At 41.8% G+C, this 20,437-nt stretch overlaps 1 protein-coding gene across 4 annotated transcripts in view; it reads right to left on the bottom strand.

Moving 5' to 3' along the window:
* Nucleotides 1-20,437, bottom strand: part of ANK3 (ankyrin 3) — a 972,780-nt gene that overhangs the window by 860,421 nt on the left and 91,922 nt on the right. For all 4 annotated transcript variants that reach the window (XM_033941649.1, XM_033941646.1, XM_033941647.1 and 1 more), the window contains exon 2: nt 3,467-3,505. In XM_033941649.1, the coding sequence (XP_033797540.1) occupies nt 3,467-3,505 (39 nt within the window). The remainder of the gene's footprint in view (nt 1-3,466; nt 3,506-20,437) is intronic.

Below are 20,437 nucleotides of genomic sequence, written 5' to 3'. Positions count from 1 at the left end.
TAATAACAAGCAACCCATGGTATTTTTTCAGAACAAATTAGACTTTTGAACAGTATTTGCGATCTGGAAAAGAAGTAGTGATTTCATATCAGGAATAAGGAAAAGAATTGCATTTTGCAATCTAAGGGCCCGACGTACAAGTGCTTTTTTTTCCTGGGTTTTTTTTGTAAACCAGGCCCTAAATATCCTGAAATCCATGGCATTCAATCTGTTTCTAATCATCTCTTGTCAGAACTTCCTCTCTTCAAGCAAGGTCAAACAGAGGATAAAGAATCACACTTTGAAAATTTAAAATAAAAGTCTTGGTATAGATTTTACAACCACTCATTCTACGTAAGACAGTGAAAGAAAGGCATCTGTCACACCAAGACCGGATGTGATATGATTCAGTGCTTTATGCAGAGTGGAAGGATCCCTGGGATTTATTATTTGATGCTAATATTAGGAAATAATGCACAGTGCAAAAAGTTCATAGAGCCCCATGAAACAAAATCCATGCGTGAAAGAGCTAAGCTGAAGCTAAGATACAATTTCCAGTTGTAAAGACAATCACAGTGTGATCCTTGTATGGTTTTCTCCAAATGAGATTGAAACGGATTCCATTTGCACTCCAAGCACTGAAGTAGAATAGGTTTAAACCCAAAGTCAGATCTCAGGGAGGGTCTGAAGTATTTCAAATAGACAGGAAAAAAAAATACACTTGGCTGGGACATGCGGTCTTCATTTTTTGCCAATGTCTGCATTTCTAAGCTTTCATCAGTAAAACTCTATATGATGGATATAATCAGAATAATGATAGAGTTCAATATTTAGCTCAAGTTTCTTCATTTTAGTTTGTTTTTATGAGAATATCTTCACCTCATATGCAAAAGTAATGGTGTTCATACAATACAGAGCTATGCATTTTTTCATTTTATTGATATACATACATTACACATACATTTTTCACATGCATAAATTTTAATATGAACATAATAAAATGAAATTAAAACAGTACAAAACAGGAAATGAAATAAGCACTTCGGGGTTGGGTGGGGGGAGGCTGCACATCTCTGTAAAACAGTATCAGTCATCAAATACCTCCAACACCAGCTCATTTTTTACTATCAGTCCTTGTTATCGCTTCACAGTTAGCAACACATCATTATGTTAAAATTAATCAGTTTTATTAAACATGCTATAGCATTACAAACTTGGAAAAACACTACCCCACACAGAAATTAAACTTTTAGCAAAATATTATTTTGCATGAACACGTTCGCCAAGTAGGTGACAGCTCTGCCCTCCCAAAAAAGTGTGCTTTATCCCAAAGATAATAATGATATCAGAGCACCATCCAAGCTGCCATACAGGCAGATACTTGCGATATTAGTTGTGGCTCTGGCTGAGAGCACAAGAAAAGAAAGAAAGACTGCTTTAATTCTTGTCTTTCTTGAAATGACCAGCATGTCAGTACTTGTCTATTTGTGCTAAGAATTGCTATAGGGAGAATATCTACCTAGAAATCTTTTCAGAACAGATGCATTTGAATGAAAGACAGTCTTCCTAGCTGTTCGGTGACTGAAACAATCTACATTTTTACCCCGACGCAAGTTATTCACCGAAACATGGGCCATGTCAGGTCATTTGAATAGAGATCATGTTGGTCCCTGTTCTTCAGGCCATCTGTGCTTCTTTGGTTTGCATACGTCCATTTATTATCCCTTTCTTTTGTGGTTTTGGCCATTAACCTGCGGTATCTGGTCTTAGAAAGCTTTACAAAACAGGGCTTTAATATAATAAACTACTCAGGGTTTCACAGTTACATAGTTTTACTTCATAGCATTTAAAATCTATAGGAAAATGGCTAAAATCAAATACTAGTGGATACGTATGATCAAGTAGACTATCGGAAAACCATATGTTTCCATCATTTGTGGGCAATTTGCAAGCACCTACAAATTAGAACTCTGTTGGCTAGTTCAGAATGCCTCACATATTCTATACTGGCCTGCACTATAATCAGAATCAAGGAAACATATGCCATTTGCCAAGTAGAAGGCATATTTCTGGAATATTCTATAATAGATTTCATGGGAAGTAATTAATGATGTCATCATGGAGATATACTGTAAAAGCTTCACTGGCATTCTGTTCCATCTTAAATACCTTTATTGGAACTGTCGCCAGAACATCTGATCAGTTAAACTCATTTAATTTGCTATATTTATAGACTATAAAGCAGATTTTTAAAAGGACATGTAGAGGGAATTCAAACATCCAAGTCAGGATGAGTAGAATTTCCAAACTATTTTACAAGAAGCTTTGCCAAATGTAAAGTTTTATGTCAGTCTCTTCTCTGAAACAAGTGTTTTTGACAGCTAAAATAGATAAGCAGTAACTTCCATAGACATCTGCAAATACACACATTTAAAACCTCTCTGATAATCTCCCAAACTATTATTAGAAACAATGGCTTTTCTTTTTTTGTAAATCTTTATTAGTTTTCAATTATTAACAGTGCAACACAGTGAATTTAAACATAAACGAATCAAACAAAAGCTCTTTAAATATACAAATATTTCAGCAACAAACTCCCCCTCCTCCCCTTAACTAATGTATAATTTCAATAAACAATGGCTTTTCTGAAGTCTAGGGTGGGCTATTAACGAAGGCATCATTTCTCTCTTCCATCCTGCTCCCCTGTGATGTCCAGATCTTACCTCTCCTTGCTGTTATGGCACTTGGCCAATGTGGGGCCTTGAGCACTTGCACATGTTTTCATAGCCTTGAGTATCTGTGAATGCTTAAGGCCCCACACTGACACAGTGCCAGAACCATGAGAAAAGATAAGAAGAGAGATCCAATCATTGCAGATTTGGGTGGGGAAGTATGCGGGGAGGGGGGGCTGTTGTTGCTATTATTGGAAGAATTTAAATTTGTTTTTTACATTGAAATTTATAGGGTTTTTCAATGCTGAAACATAGGGGTGGGTCATTATTAGAGGTGGGCTATTATTAGAGAGAATGCAGGTACCTGTATTTTCATTGTGGATTGCCAACTGATCCAAATCAATCTGTCAATTTGTATTTGTCAAGCGGTATTCATTGACTCTTTATGCTTAATTGCACATAGATAAACATAAGATTTGCTCTTAGCTGTAAATAGTACTAGTTTGGGTCATTTCAGTAAAGCATATAAAGATGTACAAATGTAAAAACACTAAGGGCTCCTTTTATGAAGCCGCGTTAGCGGTTTAATGCGCGTAATAGCACGCGCTAAACTGCCGGCCGCGCTAGATGCTAACACCAGCATTGAGCTGGCATTAGTTCTAGCTGCGTAGCGCGGGTTTAGAGCGCGCTAAAAAGCTGCGTGCGCTAAAACCACTCACGCGGCTTTGTAAAAGGAGCCCTAAAAGTTGTTGCCATTTTAAAAGACTAGAAAATATTACAAAGAACCAAAATACTCGTTTCTTTTCATCACATACCTTTGCAAAGCTTTCTGCAGCACGTTTCTCTTTTTCAACCTGCAAAAAAGCACAATTACATTTAGCTTACAACAAATATTAGACAACTAGAATTATTATGTATTAACTGGATAATCATTATAGAGACTTATATACTAACTGTTTTTGTACTGGTGTGCCTGTTAGTACATGCTAATAGCTAATGCGGTTTCTGTGCCAACCGTTATCATAGAACTTTCACGGTTGACATGCTAATTTCCTTTTTAACAGCTAAGGTAAAACAGGATGGAAAATGGGCATCTCCCAGTTAATGCAGAGGTAGTTACCAAGCATTAACTCTTAAAGCATCAGATAACATAGTGGAGTTAATGCCACTGGAATAGGACAAGTTAACAGCATCACAATACAATTAACAGAACAGTTTTGTAGGTACTGCACATTATATTTCAGCAATGACTACAAAACCTTGCTGCACTTTAGTTTCTATTGTTTTATACTATGTGCATATGTTTGGTCAGAACGGTGTGACAGTGGTGGCAGTATACCAGATACTCCAGCTAAGTTAAAAAAATTCACACTTGCATAATTTGCATTACTTGCATAAGTGAGAACACTTTCATTAAATATGGAGTGACTATAGTCTTGGAATATATATATATATATATATATATATATATATATATAAACACATATACACCCCCCTCCCTTTTACGAAACCGTGATAGTGCTTTTTAGTGCAAGCCTTCCCGCCCGACGGAGGCACGCAGTCCCCAGTTAGGATAAGCCAGCTAAGAAGCCAACCCGGGGAGGTGGGTGGGACGCAAGAATAACTGCCTGCTGTCCCTGGATAACACCTGTTACGGTAAGTAACTGTGCTTTATCCCAGGACAAGCAGGCAGCATATTCTTGACTGATGGGTGACCTCCAAGCTAACAAAAAGAGGGATGGAGGGAAGGTTGGCCATTAGGAAAACAAATTTTGCAAAACAGATTGGCCGAAGTGTCCATCCTGTCTGGAAAAAGCATCCAGACAATAATGCGATGTAAAAGTATAAACTGAGGACCAAGTAGCAGCCTTGCAGATTTCCTCAATAGGAGTTGAACGGAGGAAAGCTACAGATGCTGCCATAGCTCGAACTCTATGGCCCGTGACAGAACCTTCCAGCTTGTTCAAGCTTTCAGGAATAGTTGGTGATCTATGGCCCAAGTCCAAATTTTCTGGGCTTCCTGGCACAAGAGGCGAGAGCCTGTCCCACCCTGCTTGTTGATGTAGTACATCGCAACTTGATTGTCTGTGCACAGCAGGAGGACTTGAGGAAAGAGAAGATGTTGGAAGGCCTTGAGGGCATAAAACATCGCTCTGAGTTCCAGGAAATTGATGTGATGCTTCATTTCCTGGGCTGTCCAAAGTCCTTGAGTTTGGAACTCGTTTAAATGAGCTCCCCAGGCATAAGGGGAGGCGTCGGTGGTGATGATAAGTTGATGAGGAGGTAGATGGAACAGAAGACCTCTGGAGAGATTCGAGGATATCAACCACCATTGTAGAGACTGACGAAGAGATGATGTCACAGATATGTGTCGTGAGCAAGGATCCGTTGCTTGGGACCACTGGGTAGCTAGGGTCCACTGAGGAATGCGCAGGTGAAGACGTGCGAAGGGTGTGACATGAACTGTGGAGGCCATGTGACCCAAGAGTATCATCATTTGCTTAGCAGAGATGGAACGTTGTGGAAGCACCTGTTGACATAGAGACTGAAGAGTTTGAAGACGGTTGGACGGCAGGAACGCTCTCATGAGGACTGTGTCCAGCACCGCTCCAATGAATTGAAGTCTCTGAGTGGGGATGAGATGAGACTTGGGTAGATTGATCTCGAACCCCAGAAGTTGTAGAAACAGGATGGTTTGGTTGGTGGCCAGGAGTACTGTCTGAGATGAATTGGTTTTTATCAACCAATCGTCCAGGTAAGGAAACACCTGAAGGTGGTGGGAACGTAGAAAGGCAGCCACCACAATCAGACATTTGGTGAACACTCTCGGAGAGGAGGCAAGACCGAAGGGCAGCACCTTGTATTGGTAATGACAATGATTGATCATGAAGCGGAGGTACTGTCTGGAGGCCAGATTGACGGGTACATGAGATCGAGGGAGCATAGCCAGTCGCCTTGATGGAGAAGAGGATAAAGAGTTGCCAGAGAAAGCATCTTGAATTTCTCCTTGACCAAGCATTTGTTGAGATCGCGAAGATCTAGTATGGGTCTGAGATCCTCTGTTTTTTTTGGGAACCAGAAAATAACGGGAGTAGAATCCCTGCCCCTTCTGATCTAGAGGAACTTCCTCTATGGTGTTCAGAAGGAGGAGGGATTGAACCTCCTGAAGAAGGAGAGAAGACTGAGAGGTGTTCAAAGCAGACTCTCTTGGCAGACTTTGTGCAGGAAGTGTCTGAAAGTTGAGAGAGTAGCCGTGGCGGATGATGTTGAGGACCCACTGATCCAATGTGATGTTCTCCCAACGGCTGATGTAACAAGAAAGACGTCCTCTTATGGGTCGAGGGAGATGGGTAGATGGTGGAATACTGGCTATGCTTTGGAGAACCACGTCAAAAGGGTTGGGTAGACTTTTGTGGTGGAGGAGGCTTCACCTGTTGCTGCTGGGCTGGCCTAGCAGGTTGTCGCTGTTGTTGGCGCTGACGTCTAGGCTGTTGAGTAGCCGGTGGCAAGGGACGAGCAGCATAGCGGCGCTGGTAGGCGGATTGTTGGCGAAAAGGCCAAGCAGGTGGAGTCTTTTTCTTAGTCTTCAGGAGAATATCCCACCGAGTCTCATGGGCAGACAGTTTTTGTGTAGTGGAATCCATGGACTCTCCAAAGAGCTCATCACCTAAACAGGGAGCATTTGCTAGGCGGTCTTGATGATTTACATCGAGCTCCGAGACTCTGAGCCATGCCAACCGACGCATGGCAACAGACATAGCCTTGGCTCTAGACGTCAATTCAAAAGTGTCATAAATTGACCTAACTAGGAATTTTCGTAACTGGAGAAGAGAGGAAGAACAGGCATGAAAAGCAGATTTTTTGCGGTCAGGGAGATATTTTTCAAACGCAGCCATGTTTTGTATGAGGTGCTTTAAATAAAAGGAAAAATGAAAAGCATAATTCCCTGACCTATTGGCTAACATGGCATTCTGATATAAACGTTTGCCAAATTTGTCCATGGCTTTTCCTTCTCTGCCAGGAGGGACTGAGGCATACACATTAGCTCCTGCTGATTTCTTAAGAGTGGATTCTACCAAAAGAGACTCATGTGGGAGCTGAGGTTTGTCAAAACCAGGAATGGGGATAACTTTGTACAAGGAGTCCAATTTACGAGGAGTTCCTGGTACAGTCAGGGGAGTCTCCAGATTTTTATAAAAGGTCTCCCGTAAGATGTCATGGAGAGGAAGTTTGAGAAATTCCCTTGGAGGCTGGTCAAAGTCCAGAGCATCAAGGAATGCCTTGGATTTCTTAGACTCAGCCTCCAAGGGAATAGAAAGAGATTCACACATCTCTTTTAAGAAAGAGGTAAAGGATGTGGAATCCTGTTTAGAAGAGGGATCTGCAACAAGTTGATCCTCTTCATCAGAGGAACACTCACCCTCAGACAGAAAAGGCTCTTCGGAGTCACCCCACAAATCAGGGTCCCTAATATGAGAGCTACGGTCTTGAGACTCCGGAGTGGAGGGATCCAGGTGTCGGGATTTGCGCACCGACTTACCCAACCTCATAGACACGGTACCGGGAGATGTTACATGCTGCGTCGGCACCGAAGTCTGGACCGCCTGGTGTTGAGCTCTCGGTTCCGGTGCTAAGATTGGCATCGAAGTCGATGAAGCACTGTGGACCGGTACCGACAAAGTGGATGCCGATAAAAGAGGGTGCTCCACTGTCGGTACCGGTGGCTCAGACCGGACCGGGACTGGAAGGCTCGGTGTCAAAAGTGCGGGAAGGAGTTGTTGTAACTGCTCCTTAAGTTGCACTTGCAGGACAGCAGCAATCCGCTCGTCCAGCGAAGGCACCGGTACCGCCTTTTTCTTCTGCGGTACCTGCGGTGCCACTCTACGCCCCGAGAATGAGGAACCCGATGTCGAGGGGCTCACCTCAATAGGGGCGGAGCGCTTCCGTGGGTACCTCGAGGTCGGCAGGACTGGACTCGCTGCTACTGAGACCGGAGGACGCTCCAATGGGGAAGGCTTCTTAGCCGGCTTACCTGCGGGATGCGACGCGCGGTATCGCGCGGTGTCGACGAAGTAGGTGCCGACTGAGATGGGGCCGATGTCGGTGCCGGTGCTGCGGAATCAGACATCTCAGCGCCAAATAACAACCGCTGTTGAATCTGGCGGTTTTTTAGAATTCTCTTTTTTAAAGTTGCACAGCGGGTGCAGGTGGACGCTCGGCGGTCAGGACCAAGACACTACAGACACCAGTTGTGCAGGTCTGTGAGTGAAATTGGTCGAGCGCACCGCTGGCACTTCTTAAAGCCGGGTTGAGGGGGCATGAAGGTAAAAACGGCTTCTGCCAAATCGAAGGCCGAGGCCTCGATGGTTGCAACAGGCCCCGCCGGGGCGAAACCAAAAAAATGAAAAAGAAAACAAAATTATTATTATTTTTTTTTTTTTTTAACAAAGAAAAGAAAGCAAAAGAAGGAAATAATATTTCCGAACAAGTTTACGCGAGCGGGAAGGCGATAAGGAACAAAAGTTTTCAACAGCCGTTGAAACGTGCGTCTTCTTAGCTCCGCGGAAACTAAGAAACTGGGGACCGCGTGCCTCCGTCGGGCGGGAAGGCACTCGCACGTGCGCGGTGCGGCCTGCTAGAACTTTCCAAGTTCTTAGAGTGCAATCACTCTAAAATTGTCCGTACCGGGGCTCCGTCGGTGCCGTCACCCATCAGTCAAGAATATGCTGCCTGCTTGTCCTGGGATAAAGCACAATTACATTTAGTTTACATCAAATATTAGACAACTAGAATTATTATGTATTAACTGGATAATCATTATAGAGACTTATATACTAACTGTTTTTGTACTGGTGTGCCTGTTAGTACATGCTAATAGCTAATGCGGTTTCTGTGCCAACCGTTATCATAGAACTTTCACGGTTGACATGCTAATTTCCTTTTTTAACAGCTAAGGTAAAACAGGATGGAAAATGGGCATCTCCCAGTTAATGCAGAGGTAGTTACCAAGCATTAACTCTTAAAGCATCAGATAACATAGTGGAGTTAATGCCACTGGAATAGGAAAAGTTAACGGCATCACAATACAATTAACAGAACAGTTTTGTAGGTACTGCACATTATATTTCAGCAATGAGTGCATGGTGACTACAAAACCTTGCTGCACTTTAGTTTCTATTGTTTTATACTATGTGCATATGTTTGGTCTGAACGGTGTGACAGTGGTGGCAGTATACCAGATACTCCAGCTAAGTTAAAAAAATTCACACTTGCATAATTTGCATTACTTGCATAAGTGAAAACACTTTCATTAAATATGGAGTGACTATAGTCTTGGAATATATATATATATATATATATATATATATATAAACACATATACACCCCCCTCCCTTTTACGAAACCGTGATAGTGCTTTTTAGTGCAGGCCGGTGCGCTCAATGCTCTGTGTTGCTCCCAACGCACATAGGAACTCTATGAGTGTCAGGAACAATGCAGCGCATTCAGCACACCTGCCTGTGCTAAAAACTGCTATTGCGGTTTTGTAAAAGGGGGTGATATATAGGAATAAGAGGGGTTTGGATAACTATAGCTTGTTTGATATTATAATTTGTTTCATTTGAACAAAAGGAAGTCTTTTATACATCCAATATCTGAACAGTACTTGGATTGGAATTGCATCCAGTAAAGTGAATTTCTGATTTTTGGATGTTTTGAATAAGTGGAGGGTTTTTTCTCCATTTATTTTTTCCTTCTCATGTGTTCTCTCGTGTTTTATTTTTGCCCCTCTTGATTAACTGGATTTATATGTATAAGGACAAATGGAGGCAAAGTGCGAGGTTATAAAATTTGCAGATGATACCACACTGTGCGGCAGAGTTAGGTCCAGAGAGGAGTGTGAGGACCTGCAAAGGGACCTGGAGAAGCTGGAAGACTGGGCAAACAAATGGCAAATGCGCTTTAACGTGGAAAAATGCAAGGTCATGCATATAGGGAAAAAGAACCTGTTGTTCAACTACAAATTGGGGGGGGCATTGTTGGGAGACAGTAGACTTGAGAGAGACTTGGGTGTGCTGGTGGATGCATCACTGAAGCCATCTGCACAGTGCGCAGCAGCCTCGAAAAAAGCCAACAGGATGCTGGGCATCATAAAGAGGGGCATCACAACCAGGACGCGGGAAGTCATCATGCCATTGTATCGAGCGATGGTGCGTCCACATCTGGAATACTGCGTTCAGTATTGGTCGCCATACCTCAAGAAGGACATGGCGGTACTTGAGAGAGTCCAAAGGAGAGCAACGAAACTGGTAAGAGGGCTGGAACACTGCCCATACGCCGAGAGGTTGGATAGGCTGGGGCTCTTCTCTCTGGAAAAAAGGAGGCTCAGGGGAGATATGATAGAGACCTTCAAGATCATGAGAGGCATAGAGAGGGTGGATAGGGACAGATTCTTCAGACTGAAGGGGACAACAGGTACGAGGGGGCATTCGGAGAAACTGAAGGGAGATAGGTTCAAGACAAATGCAAGGAAGTTTTTTTTCACCCAAAGGGTCGTGGACACTTGGAATGCGCTACCGGAGGAAGTGGTCAGGCAGAGTACGGTACAGGGATTCAAACAGGGATTGGACGGATTCCTGAGGGATAAAGGGATCGTGGGATACTGAGAGAAGTATCCAGGAAATAAGTATAGAAACCCGACCAGGTCGTGCATGTGCAAGACTGGAGGGTTAGGACTTCGATGGGAAGATAGGACTTAAATGGGAAACCAAGGTGGCAAGGGGGCCCCTTCTGGTGATTCAGACAGGTTTGGGCCGCCGCGGGAGCGGACTGCTGGGCATGATGGACCTATGGTCTGACCCGGCGGAGGCACTGCTTATGTTCTTATGTTCTTATGACATTGACTTAGCATATTTTTGTTTTATTCTATGGTTTGGGGAGATGTTCTTTCTCTTTTGAATATAGTAATTTCAACTACCCCAATATTGACGGGGTAACTGTAATACCAGGGCATACTAGGGAGGTAAATTTCCTTTATGAAACCAAGGACTCCTTTATGAAGGAGCTGGTTTAGAAACTGACAATTGGTGAAGCAATTCTAGACCTAGTCTTTAGTGAAGTACATGATTTGGTGCGGGGAGTAATGGTGCTGTGGCCGCTTGATGACAGTGATCATAACATGATCAGATTTGATATAATCTCTGAAATATACACAGGGTATCTAATACAATTTAACTTTTAAAAGGAGGCTATGATAACATGAGGAGAATGGTAAAAAAGAAACTTAGAGGAGCAACTGCAAAGGTCACAATTGTACATTAGGTGTGAATGTTATTCAAAAATACCATCCTGGATCAGCCCTACAAAATTTAATATATTAAAAAAGAGGAAGGAAGACCAAATGGCTACCAGCATGATTAATAAGTAAGATGAAGGAAGCTAATTGAGCTAAAAGAAAATCTTTCAGAAAGTGGAAGAAGGACTCAGCTGAAAATAATAGGAAACAGCATAAGGATTGGCAAGTCAACTGCAAGACGCTGATCAGGAAGACAAAGACAGACCTTGAAAAGAAGATTGCATTGGAGGCAAAGAGGCTAATTTTCAAAGCATTTAGATACACAAAGTGCCATAGGTGTATCTAAGTGCTTTGAAAATAAGTTCCATAATCACATAGTAAAAACTTTTTTAGGTATATTAGAGACAAGACATCAGTAAAAGAATCAGTTGGATCACTAGATGATTGAGGGGTAAAAGGGGTACTCAGGCCATAGTGAAGAGATTAAATGAATTCTTTGCTTCGGTCTTCACTGAAGATGTGGAGGAGATACCAGTGCTAGAATTGTATTAAATGCTGATAAGTCAAAGCAAGTGACACAAATCTCTGTGACACTGGAAGATGTAATGGGGCAATTTGATAAACTGAAGAGTAGCAAATTGTCTGGACTGGATGGTATACATCCCAAAGTACTGATAGAATTGGAAAAATGAACTTGCAGAGCTATTGTTAGTAATTTATCTTTAAAATCTAGCATGGTACCGGAAGACAGGAGGGTGGCCATTGTAACACCAGTTTTTAAAAAGGGCTCCAGATGGTGATCTCGGAAATTATAGACTGGTGAGTCTGATATCAGTGCTGGGCAAAATGGTAGAGACTATTATAAAAAAAATAAAAAAAACCAACATTACAGAGCATATATATAAGCCTAGGTAGATGTGAATCGCTTGTTTACTCTTTCCAAAAATACTAGGATGAGAGGGCATGCAATGATGCTACTAAGTAGAAAATTTAAAACAAACCGGAGAAAACATTTCTTCACTCAATGTGAAATTAAATTCTGGAATTTGTTGCCAGAGAATGTGGTGAAAGCAGTTACTGTGCCCTGAAAAACAATATGAAATTTATTGTGACTTTCAGAGACCTATTTGGTCCAGGTATCTTGTATTCTGTATATTTGTGTTATACTGCCATCCTATGGCATGCAATTGTATTAGTTGGCTCAAATAACCTTTGTCTGTAATCTTTGACCTAAAGGTCATAGATAGTATTATAATTAATTTCTTGTTCTTCCACTGGATCCCCCTGTGTCATTTCACCAACTCAAGATAAGAACATAAGAATTGCCGCTGCTGGGTCAGACCTGTGGTCCATCGTGCCGAGCAGTCCGCTCACGCGGCGGCCCTCTGGTCAAAGACCAACGCCCTATCTGAGACTAGCCCTACCTGGGTACGTTCTGGTTCAACAGGAACTTGTCTAATTTTGTCTTGAATCCCTGGAGGGTGTTGTCCCCTATGACAGACTCCGGAAGAGCGGGCCACCATTTTCTGTCACAGTCCCTCAAATTTGGAATTTGTTATTGGCACAGTTGAGGGAGGAAAAAAATCCTAGACAGATTCAAAGAAAAATTAAGAGGTTTTCTGTTTAAAGACGCATTTGGATCTTAAAACTCATTTGAGGCCTCTTGGTATGTCACCAGTTGCTTTTCGTTTTTCTCAACAGGCATTCCCCAATTGGATGTTTTCCCCTTTTATGTTCTTTTTCCTATAATTATTGTAGTTCTTCCCGCTTCCCTTTTGTACCTCGTTGTTTAATCGGTGTCCTCCGAGTTTAATCGGTGTCCTCTGAGTCTTTGTCCACCATAACATGTTGTTTGTCCCTCTTTTTTAATTGAACATCGCTTATAAATTTTGATAGTGCGATACATCTCACCAGAAGCAAGGCATGCTGGGGAAGTTTTTAACTCTCAATAGTAAAGCTTCATTACAGTCAAGGGGCTCTGAGTTGATCCTGCAGTCACTATCTCCCTGAGACTTCAAGACTGCATTATCTTTTCACATGGCGTATAGAGATAGACTTAAAGATCACAATCTGTATACTTTGGAGGAAAGGCGGGACAGGGGAGATATGATAGAAACATTTAAATACCTACGTAATATAAATGTGCATGACTCGAGTCTCTTTCATTTGAAAGGAAACTCTGTAATGAAAGGTCATAGGATGAAGGCTCTGGAGTAAGAACATAAGAAATGCTGCTGCCATCGTGCCCAGGAGTCCGCTCACGCAGTGGCCCTTAGATCAAAGACCAGTGCCCTAACTGAGACTAGCCTTACCTGCATACGTTTTGGTTCAGCAGGACCCTGTCTAACTTTATCTTGAATTCCTGGAGGGTGTTTTCCCCTATAACAGCCACACACGAAAAAGGCCACCAACTAGATGGCGCTGCATACATGTCCCAACACACTCACAATCCCGAAATCCACATCTCAAATGGGGCCTGGCACCCCTCCCTCTGGTCAGATCACTACAAATATACCTTTAACATCAATTGGGCTCAACGCAATAACAAGCAACCCCCTCCCAAAACCTCCTTCAAAACACGCCAAAAAATCGAACCCTCCACATTCTGGGACAAAGCAGACCCCGCAATCACCAATATAGCCCCCAACGAATTCATAACACAATGGCGTACTGTAAGCGAAACCATCCTGAATGAGCTAGCTCCTGAAAAATCAAAATCCAGAATCTGCAGACCGTCAGACAAATGGTTCGACACTGAACTTCTCCAACTAAAAAAACTCTGCAGACAACTAGAAAGAGAATGGAAAAAAAAGAGCCTAGAACACACAAAAACAGCATGGAGAACTCAAATCAACCAATACAAGAACAAACTTAAGGAAAAACGGAAAGCCTACTACTCCAAAATGATAGGCACGGAAACCCTAGACACAAAAAAGCTATTCAATCTAGTAAAGAATCTCTTTTTTTTTAATTTCTTTATTTATAATTTTAATAATTAACAATAATTACAGGTCAATAAAAGAAAACATGCAGTGTAAATTGAAATTAAATCAAAATTCCAAACAGCTAAAGAATATCAAAATATACATCGCATTATTAGTCCACAATTTTGGAGACGAGGCTGATGAAAAAGACTGAAATAAGTCATCAAGGCAATTAGAATAAGGCAAAAAAAGATAGGCGTTTTGAGTGCTCTTGAACCAATATTTTGAGCTTAACAAGAGAACAAGGAAGCTCATGAAGACTCTCTATCAGAAATAAATTTAGATAACTGCTGTGAATCATAAAATACATATCTATTCCCCCCATATGTCAAAACGCATTTACAGGGATATCTTAGGACAAAGGTCACCCCTAGCTGAACAGCCTGTGGTCTCAATATTAAGAATTGTTTTCTTCTTTTCTGGGTCGAGCGAGATACATCAGGGTACATCCTAATTATATTTGTCATAAATGGAACATCTCTATGCTTAAAAAACATTTTAAGCAGCCAATCCCTGTCTGAGTCAATTGCAAACTGTACTATTAATGTAGCAGGGACCTGATTCTCCGTATCCGACCTCTCTAGAAAATGTGTTAAATCCAAACTATCAACAGATAAATTCTGTTGATTTGGATTTTGAGATTTAACTCTCGTTGGCAGGTAATATATTTTTGTGAGAGGTGGGTATGAAGTTTCTGGTACCTTCAAAATTTCTGACAAATATTTTTTAAACATAACTAGGGCAGTTATTGTTTGTACTTTTGGAAAATTAATGATCCAAAGATTACATCTTCTAACAGAATTTTCCAGCATTTCTTGTTTAAAGTGCAAACTAGCACTGTTCTTAATCCAAGTCTGGGCTTGTACTTCCAAAGTTTTTACTTTAGGCTCAATGTCACTCATTTTATTTTCCAGACTTGTAACTTTATCTTTAAGTTCCAAATTTTCCGATATAACAGTAGTGCAACTCAAAGATAATTGTTGAATTTGACTCCCCAGTAAAGTTTGCATATTGGATATGGCCTCCCATATGGATTCCATTGTAATTACCTTGGGCCTTTGCAAGGGAACAATCTCAGTTCCAGGAATCCCTGCAATGCCCATCGAGCCAGATACCACTTCTTTTATCAAAAGATTTTCTTGGGCTACTGAAATACCTGTAGCCGCCAAAGAACTTGAAGAGTCTCCTTAGGCTTGCTGTGAACTCCTCACCGCTTGCTGTGATCTTGAAAACACTTCCTCCCCCCTTCCAGGGTCAGTCCTCCCAAACGGAGAGGACAGCAAGAGGGCATCTCGAGCCAGTGAGTCAGCAATCGACTCCTCCATCGCAGCGGGACAGCTAGGCGGTCTTCGCTCGTCCGGAGACAGAATAACAGCCTCAAAGGAGAGATCCTGCACCACAGCCTGTGCAGTCTCTCCAGCTGTGGCACCCTCCGGTTGTGGCGTTCGTGAGCCGCGCTCTACGAAGACGTCCATCGGACCCAGTGGTGCCGCTGCCTCAACGGGGAACACCCGAAGTTTTGACTTTCTTTTTACCATCACTCTCAGGAAATCAGCACCATGAGCACGACGGCTTCTCCGCAGCTACTCCCAATCCGCCATCTTAGGTAAGCTCCGCCTCTCTAGTAAAGAATCTCACCGACATCAAACCTCACCTAGCTACACAAGGAAACCACCCACCGACAGCTATCCAACTAGCAGATCATTTCAAAAATAAGATCACCAAGATCAGAACCACATTCAACAATACTCACACCCACCTCGACAGGAAAACAACAAACCCTTCAACAGGAGAAGCCATCGCTGCAGACAGAAGCTGGACAGTCTTCCCCGTATTACATTGGTCGGATATGAATCGACTCTACAAAAAATACAGCCAAGCACCTAAATAACTGCCCCACCTACCTGTTATCAAACTCCTCCACCACATTCAGAGCCAACCTTATGCTATGGATTCAAACCACATTAACAGAAGGTCAATTCCCTCAAGACCTTGGAGAGATCATAATCACCCCAATCATGAAAGACCACAAAGGTCCAATAGATAACCCCTCCAACTACAGACCAATCGCTTCAATACCAATATACGTAAAAATAATAGAAGGTCTAGTTGCACAATACCTCACCAACTACCTGGAAGACCATAACCTACTTCACCCCTCACAATCAGGATTTTGAACCAACCACAGCACAGAAACACTACTTGTAACACTACTAGACACAGCTCGACAGCAAATTAGCAAAGGCAAAAAGATGATGCTAATCCAACTTGACCTCTCTGCAGCATGTGACCTGGTCGACCACTCCATACTGCTACAGATACTTGACGCCATTGGGATCTCAGGCAAGGTCTACAATTGGTTCCAAGGATTCCTCAAATCAAGATCCTACAGGGTAAAGTCCAATAATATCAAATCAGAACCATGGTCCAACCCATGCTATGAAAACATGTGCAAGTGCTCAAGGCCCCACATTGGCCAAGTGCCATAACAGCAAGGAGAGGTAAGATCTGGACATCACAGGGGAGCAGGATGGAAGAGAAAAATGATGCCTTCGTTAATAGCCCACCCTAGACTTCATAAAAGGATCACCTCTATCACCTACGCTCTTCAACCTCTTTATTTCCTCCCTTGGAGCCACTTTAGATAACTTAAATGTTACATCCTTCAGCTACGCAGATGACATCACCATACTCCTCCCCTTCGACCCATCAGAGCCCACCACTACAGCAAAACTGGAAATAACCCTAGATGCAGTGGAAAAATGGATGGTAGACCACAAACTGAAACTAAACTCAGATAAAACAAAATTCCTTCTGCTCGAAAAGGCCAAAACTCCCCCCATTACAAAACTGAAAATTAAAAACACCAAATACTCAATACAGCCCGAACTCAAACTCCTAGGAGTAACGATAGACAGATGCTGCACAATGCAGTCCCAAATCAATAAAACATCCCAGAAAGCTTTTTTAATTATGAGAAATCTACGTAAAATAAGAAAATTCTTCGACCCAGCACAATTCAGGCTAATTGTCCAATCCCTAGTCTTAGGTCTACTGGACTATTGCAATTCCCTCTATCTACCTTGCCTGCCAACATGATAAAACAACTTCAGTCTATACAAAACACTGCCCTCAGACTGATCTACTCCCTGAGAAAATATGATCATATTACAACTGCCTTCCTAGACTCTCACTGGCTACCTATGCAAGCACAAATTCAATTCAAATTCTATTGTCTATTATTCAAAGCATTAAACAGCTCCGCCCCCCCCCATCTAAACAATCGCCTAAACCAGATCCTCACCTCAAGACAAAGAAGAACTCCGAACCCTTTTGCCTTCCCTCCACTCAAGGGCACTCAGCGCAAAAAGATGTTTGATAACCTTCTTGCGACACAAGCAGCAAAACTTAACCACTCCATCTCCAACCTGTTGACGGCAACGGGCGACTTCAAAACTTTTTGAAAAGAAATCAAAACCCTACTTTTCAAAAAATTTATCCATATATCTTAACCCAGCCCTTCCCCCTCCTCCTAGATAAATTCTCCCCCAAAACCTCCACTTAAATAATCTCTTCCTCCCCAAAACACCAACCAAGTATTCAGATCCCTGAAATGTAACGTAATCTTATTTGTACTCTAACTGTAATCTATTTGTTATATCACACAGTAACGTAGAGTCAATTTAATATCCAATTTGCAAGTTCTTCCGGAATTAATCCAGGTACCTCTCCTCCCTTGTAACCAAAAAAAAAACAAAAAACAAAAACTGTTGTAACTTCACTGGAAATGTCCAGTTAGCTCTTTTGTAATCCGCCTTGAACTGCAAGGTATAGGCGGAATAGAAGTCCCTAATGTGGTGTAATGTAATGTAAAGCATACAAATATTTGAAATTGACTGCAATATTTAATTTTCTGCCTTATATGGACAGCACCATGTACAATATAGACTGAGAGTACATTTAAAGCCTATACAATAACCTTTTCTTTCATGTGCACCATAAGGCCTCCTTGCGTCATGTGGGAGGACCTTAATGTGTACTTTAAGAAAATCCCTCATAAAAACATTTCCTAACTATTTGTATCTAAGAAAGCATCATATGCAAATTAAAACTCACTAGGCCCATAGGAAATAGTAATATATTCTTGACACCTATTATTTCCTATATCTTTGGTAACCTCCAAATGTGTGGAGAGCAATTCCTTAATAGGACACCTGGTATGAGTGTATACTTTCCTTTATAGAATACTCATCTAGCCAGGTACACATGGGCTTAACATTTAGTTGCTTTCACGTAATAACACTTCAATAGCAGATATTAACTTGATGTCAGATGCCCACTGAAATACAACGAAGTGGGCCCTCTAAATGAGAAATAGTAATTACAGTTTGAAATCGAGCTCCTGGTAACTATTGTATTTCTAATATAAATTTGGAAAGAGGATCCACAGATGTTAAAGAATGTTGTTGGGGTTGTTGTTTTTTTTTTGTTTTTTTTTTGAGAAAAGTAATGTGAGGAGCCTCAACCCTGAGGAAGAAAATTGAAACATGTTGGGAGAGGTGACCCACATAGTGCTTTGAATAAGTGAAGATTTGAAAAGTGTTTAGACTGGAATTCAGTGAATAAGAGAAATAGTGGTGGTTGATAAAATAAAATTAAAACCAGTGATAAATAATAAAAAAGATGAAATTATAAAAATATGGACTTATGAAGACTTTTGCAACATGATTGAGCTTGAAAACTTGCAGCTCATGGCAGTCATCTGAGGATCCACAGTGGAAACTTTAAGAGGTTTGACTGACAGTGGGCTGATACTAGTTGGTCAGTCATTTCTTGAAGCCATTTATTTAAAATTAACAGAGTGTCAACATTTAGGCTTAAGCATTTAATCCACATAGCACTAGTGTATTAGTACCTAAGTGATGCATAAACCTAAATCAGTTGTTCCCAAACCTGGTCCTGGAGGCAACCCAGTCAGTCATGTTTTTAGGATATCCACAATGAAAATTCATGAGAGAAATTTGCCTGCATTGCTTGCAGTGTAAGCATATCTCTCATGAATATTCATGGTGGATATCCTGAAAACCCGAGTGGCTGAGATGTCTCCAGGACCAGGTTTGGTAACCAGTGACCTGCATAATTTGCAGTACTGTGTAACTTTCAGCTCCACCCACGTGTACACCCCTTGCAATTAGGCACTGTGTATGTTACATGGGTATTTATAGAACAGTTTATTTGTTCTATTTGTCTGTCTTAAAGAGACTGTAAACTCAGATGAGCAGGGGCTGTCTCTTACATGCCTAGTACCACTATAGTAATGATAATAGTATAAGGTGGAATTTAGTGGTTATGCACATATGTATATACAGTAAGCAAAATAAAAAAATTGACCAGAAGATTCCAGAGAAAAAAAGTCCAAGAGAAACCAAAGAAACACTGTGGAGAGATGATGTTCCTGAAATGGACTTTATTAAAAATGCATAAATATGTAGCAATCCACATAAACACCTTAAGGACCTAGTCCGCTGGGAACACTGGACCCAACATGGTCTGTGTTTCAACAAACGAGTCTTCCTCAGGGGTCCCTGCTAGTCCTACTCTTCTGCACGACCAGTCCTAGTCCAATCTCAATACCTTCTCCCAAAGCCAATGCTCACAGCACACCGTCCTGTGCTAGTGTGATTCTGATATTAGCCCTGGTAAAATCAAACCCGTCCCCGCTAGGAGTCAAACCCATCCCTGCCCGTCCCCACTGGAATCAAATCCATCCCCACCTGTCCCTATAAACTTCAGAAGTAGTTATTTCATTTAATTATGCTACTGAATTAAAGGCTCTGGTAAAGACCCATTTACAAATAAGCAAAGACACTTTAATAATTTGGAAATATAAATTGGGAAGAATACATACTTTGTAAATGGGTTTCTACCAGAGCCTCTAATGTAAATATAAAATATAAATACTCAGCTGATAAGGACCCTCAAGTTGTCAGCTGAGGACTTCCTCTGTAGTAGGCCGGGAGTCCCTTTTGCCAAGCTTGGCAGGCAGCAGTAGCGTCCCTGAGTCACAGATGCTGGCACCTCAGTGGCTCATGGATGCTGCCAGCGACTACTGCGCTTGGTGCAGGGGAGTTCTGGACATCTCTAGAGGAAGTGCTCTGCTGGCGGTGCTTGGGGATTTTAGTCAATAAATTCCGTGTTTTACCTTTGTTGTCTGGAGACTTATTTTTCCATCATGTTGGTCCCAGTTTTTTTTTTTCCACTTTCCCATCTTCTGTAAATTTTTCTGTTGCTGTAAATTGGTTCCTCCTACCATGGTCCAGCATTTATCCCTCTCATCCCCAGGACCATGTGCAGCATCTTTCGCCCCTGCCCACCAGCCCCATGCCCAACATTTGTCCTTCTATCACCCCTCTTCAGCACCATACCACATCTCTCCCTCCATTCCCTTCACCACTATGTCCAACATTCCTCCCTCTTGCATCCTTTTCAATCTGTCCCACTGTTTCCTA

Source organism: Geotrypetes seraphini, chromosome 4, assembly GCF_902459505.1.
Source record: "Geotrypetes seraphini chromosome 4, aGeoSer1.1, whole genome shotgun sequence".
NCBI lineage: Eukaryota > Metazoa > Chordata > Amphibia > Gymnophiona > Dermophiidae > Geotrypetes > Geotrypetes seraphini.
Note: the sequence above shows the minus strand (reverse complement) of the source record. Positions and strands in the feature narration are given on the sequence as shown.